At 46.4% G+C, this 3899-nt stretch overlaps 1 protein-coding gene across 1 annotated transcript in view; it reads left to right on the plus strand.

Annotated features, from left to right (window-relative positions):
- Positions 1-2835: 2835 nt before the first annotated feature.
- znrf2b (zinc and ring finger 2b) overlaps positions 2836-3899 on the plus strand; it is a gene marked incomplete in the record, with an annotated part of 12564 nt that continues 11500 nt past the window's right edge. The window contains 1 exon segment of the mRNA XM_014026977.1: positions 2836-3583. Within this exon segment, the coding sequence (XP_013882431.1) occupies positions 3193-3583 (391 nt within the window).

The raw sequence follows: 3899 nt of genomic DNA on the forward strand, positions 1-3899 counted from the left end.
CTGGACTACTAACACTCAAATTGAACATTTAGGATCTTATAATCACTAAATTAACTCAGATGTTTTGGTGATAAAAGAGAACAATATATTTAAAACCTTTTATTGAAAACCAACAGACATAAACAGAGTTCTAAAGTCAATCTAACCTAATAAGCAGCATGGTGGTGCAATGGTTAGAGCTGCCACCTCTCATTGAGACGGTTCACAGCTCATCTTCCAGCCTATGTGTCACATTACAACCATTCTCTAAAAACTTTGCTGGCTTCCTATAACTTTCAAAATTCATTATAAGATTGCTCTCATTACCCATCAATGCATTAGCAGACTATTAGCGGAGTATATTGTATTCCTATTGGCATCCGGTTCAACTCCACAAGGACTGTCCATGTATCACAGTCTCAGAGAACATTAACAAGCAGCTGAGTGGAACAGAACACCAGGGGACAAGTAATAATGTTAARTGGAGTTTATTTACAATATATRCAGYGTGCAGYCAAGGTGTTGAGGGGATCCGTTTTGGTGACCTCAAGATCGCATCTCTGCTTTTTGCGGATGTTGTGGCTTCATCAGATYGTGATCTCCAGCTCTCACTGGASATGTTCGCAGCCAAGTGTGAAGTGGCCAGGATGAGGATCAGTGCCTCCAAATCCGAGACCATGGTMTTGAGCTGGAAAAGGRTRGGTTACCTTCTCTGGGTCGGGGAAGAGGTCCTGCCCCAAGTGGAGGAGTTTAAGTATATTGGGGTCTTGTTCACAAATGWGGGAAGAATGGAGCAGGAGATCRAWATGCAGAYTGGTGCTGCATCTGCATCTACAAGGCGCTGTACCGATTCGTCATAGTGAAGTGAGAGCTGAGGCAAAAGGCGAAGCTCTCAATTTACCGATCGGTCTACGTTCCAAACCTCATCAATGGTTACGAGCTTTGGGTAGCAACTGAAAGAACAAAAGCGCGGATRCAAGCGGCCAAAATGAGTTTCCTCTGTAGWGTGTCTGGGCTCTCCCTTAGAGAWAGGGTGAGAAGCTCGGCCATCCGTGAGGGACTCAGAGTAGAGCCRCTGTTCCTCCATGTCGAGAGGATCCAGTTGAGGTGGYTCTGGCATCTGGTTAGGATACCTCCTGGACACCTCCCTGGTGAGGTGTTCCGGACATGTCCCACTGGGAGGAGACCCAGAGGAAGACCCAGGACAAGCTGGAGGGATTATGTTTCTCAGCTGGCCTGGGAACACCTTGGAATTCCCCCAGAGGAGCTGGCCCAAGTGGCTGAGGAGAGGGAAGTCTGGGTCGTTCTGCTTAGGCTGCTGCCCCCGTGACCCGACCCCGGATAAGTGGAAGAAAATGGACGGACGGGTATAAAGTGTGGGGATCCAGATCTGAAARAAGGTACAGGGTGAGTGATGATTCTGGCAGAGGGGAAATGTCTTTGTTATTGTTTGATTTGTTTTCTTGCAGGTTCCAGGTAGACGGTGGAGGTGCAAGTAAGTATCCAGGTGAGGAGGATCTAGGAACCAGGAATGAGGAGCGTGAGACCCAGGGGACCAAGAATGAAGGAGAAGCAGATGACGAGGCAAGCAGCAGGTGAGTAATGAATCCAGGGTACAGGAGAAGACTATGGTAAAACTCAGGTAATCTTAAATTACTGAGCAGCTTGATAACTTTACAGAATAGCATAAGATGCTCCAGCATCAACTGGACAATCAGAACAACCTTTTAATGCTTGAGAGCTCATTAGTGAATCTGCTGCAACTGCTCCCGTTCCCGCCCACAGAATCAAGGCTGCAGAATCTGTCAAAACCACTGAACTCCTATGGCACAGGGCAAAGGCGCAGCACAGATAAGTGTTTTTCCTCCTTGCCTTTGTTTTAAACTAAATTTTAAACTAATACGAAGCAGTGCAGGCATCGATCTGCACATGGATCCTGCTTCTTCTTGTCTGTTGACCAACAGAAGAGGAGCTGACCCAAGATGGGCTGCCCATCTTATTTGCACAATGAGGTAGAAATGCATAAGGTAAAGTAAAAACAGGAGACAGAAAAATGTTAAAACAACACATGGAAATGAAAAGACGTGTGGAAAATAAACCATAAAAAATGAAATATAAAAATTCCAGTGACACAAATGCACTGACAAGTAAAATGAAAAAAAAAATCAAAAACAAAATGTATATTATGTGTTATATACATAATTTGTTGGTACTAATCTAAAAGTAAATATGAAGGTCAATTAAATTATAAATCATGAGGTAAAGTTCTCCTTTTTAAAATTAATTTGTGCATTTTAGCCATATTATTCATTTATTGCTACCTTTAAATATTTCTGCTTTTATTTTAAATTACGTCAGTTTGGGGTCCTCTATACTTGTTCCCTGTTCATCACTGGGTGACTTTAAAAAAGGCTTAAAGACTTTTATTTTTATACTGTGGCTCTGTTTGAAGGCAGCCTTGGTTTTTAGATGTTTTATCAGGACCTAAAAGCATTTTATTTGTGTAAATTTATTTATTTATTTATTTTTTACTAGTTTATTTATTTAGTGTGTGTTTTGCTGTTCTGTAGCACCTTTTTTTAGAATTATGTTAATGAAAAGTGTGTTACAAATTAAATTCATTCATCCACCCTGTCAACCCTAGATGACACAGAGCCCTTGGGTARGGTCAGAGCCCTAGAGAGAGGACTTTCTAGGGCTCTGGGTTGGCTACACGGCTCTGAGATGACATTTTCCTCGTTTTATCACATAACAAAACGTTTTAAACATTGTTTTCGTTTTCCGCTTCGACGCTTTATTTTGAAGGGTCACAGCGGAAGTTGATGTGATCTTGTAATAATCCTACGCACTGAACGTGTTTGCGGCGGACCGTCTCCTCCGCTGTGAGGGCCGCAGGCGAGCGGAACCCACAGCCGCCTCGGAGCGATGACGGGGCGGACACGGAGGGCCCAGCGGCCGGGCCACTGCGGACCGCTCAGTTCGGACGAGGGGGACCCACGATACCCGCAGCTCGAGCCCAAGWCCCGCTGACAGAATACAATGATCAGGACGATTGAATTTAATCTGCATCCGCAGCTCTTTTCTCTGATGATGGTCCWCTTCTTAAGTTTTGTCTTCCTGTGAGTTCTGACCCGGATGGRATAAGGGCAGGGAGGACTTTTGAGTTTTCGGTTCTGTTTTCTGTTGACAGCTTCCTGACAGCGGAGGTTAAACATGGGGGTCAAGCAGAGCAGCCCCGCTGCTAGCCCAGCTGCTAACGGACGGACCAGAGCCTACTCCGGCTCGGATCTGCCTTCCTCCRCGTCGGGCGGCAGCAACGGAAACCCCGACAGAACCCCCGGCGTGGGGGCCCGGTACCGCAGGGCGCCCAGAGCCGCTGGAGCCGCAGCCAGCACCGGCCAGCCGCTCGGGGCCGGGGCCAGGTCGAGGTCCGTGGGGGGCTCCGGGGCTCCCGCGGCGAGACCTCAGTCCGGCATCAGCATCCCGAACAGCGGAGGAGCCTACAGCTCCCCGGAGTCCGGCGGCAGCAGCCCGGAGGAGGCGGAGGGCCCCCGCCTGGTGATCGGATCTCTACCCACACACCTGTCACCTCACCTGCTGGGAGGTAAGAGGAGGCGGGAAAACTCTGCTCCTCTCAAACTCTCATTAAACTTCAGAGAAACGTGGTTAACCCACCAGGATAAGACAGAAATACTTAAATCTTTATCAGAGGAGTGACGTCATTACAGGTGCCGAGTTAGAGATTTGTCTGATYTAAATATTAAAGTTAACATTAAAATGCTTAAAATGGGGAGTGATGTTTCTGTTGTGGTAAAAAAAATCATTTAGTAATTCACTGTATTTAAATTAGATTTTGTTTTTCATGAGTGCACATCACACATGGGGGGTGGACACAAGCAGCTGAAATGAGCTTCATTTGT

This window comes from Austrofundulus limnaeus, unplaced genomic scaffold, assembly GCF_001266775.1.
Source record: "Austrofundulus limnaeus strain Quisiro unplaced genomic scaffold, Austrofundulus_limnaeus-1.0 Scaffold605, whole genome shotgun sequence".
Taxonomy (NCBI): domain Eukaryota; kingdom Metazoa; phylum Chordata; class Actinopteri; order Cyprinodontiformes; family Rivulidae; genus Austrofundulus; species Austrofundulus limnaeus.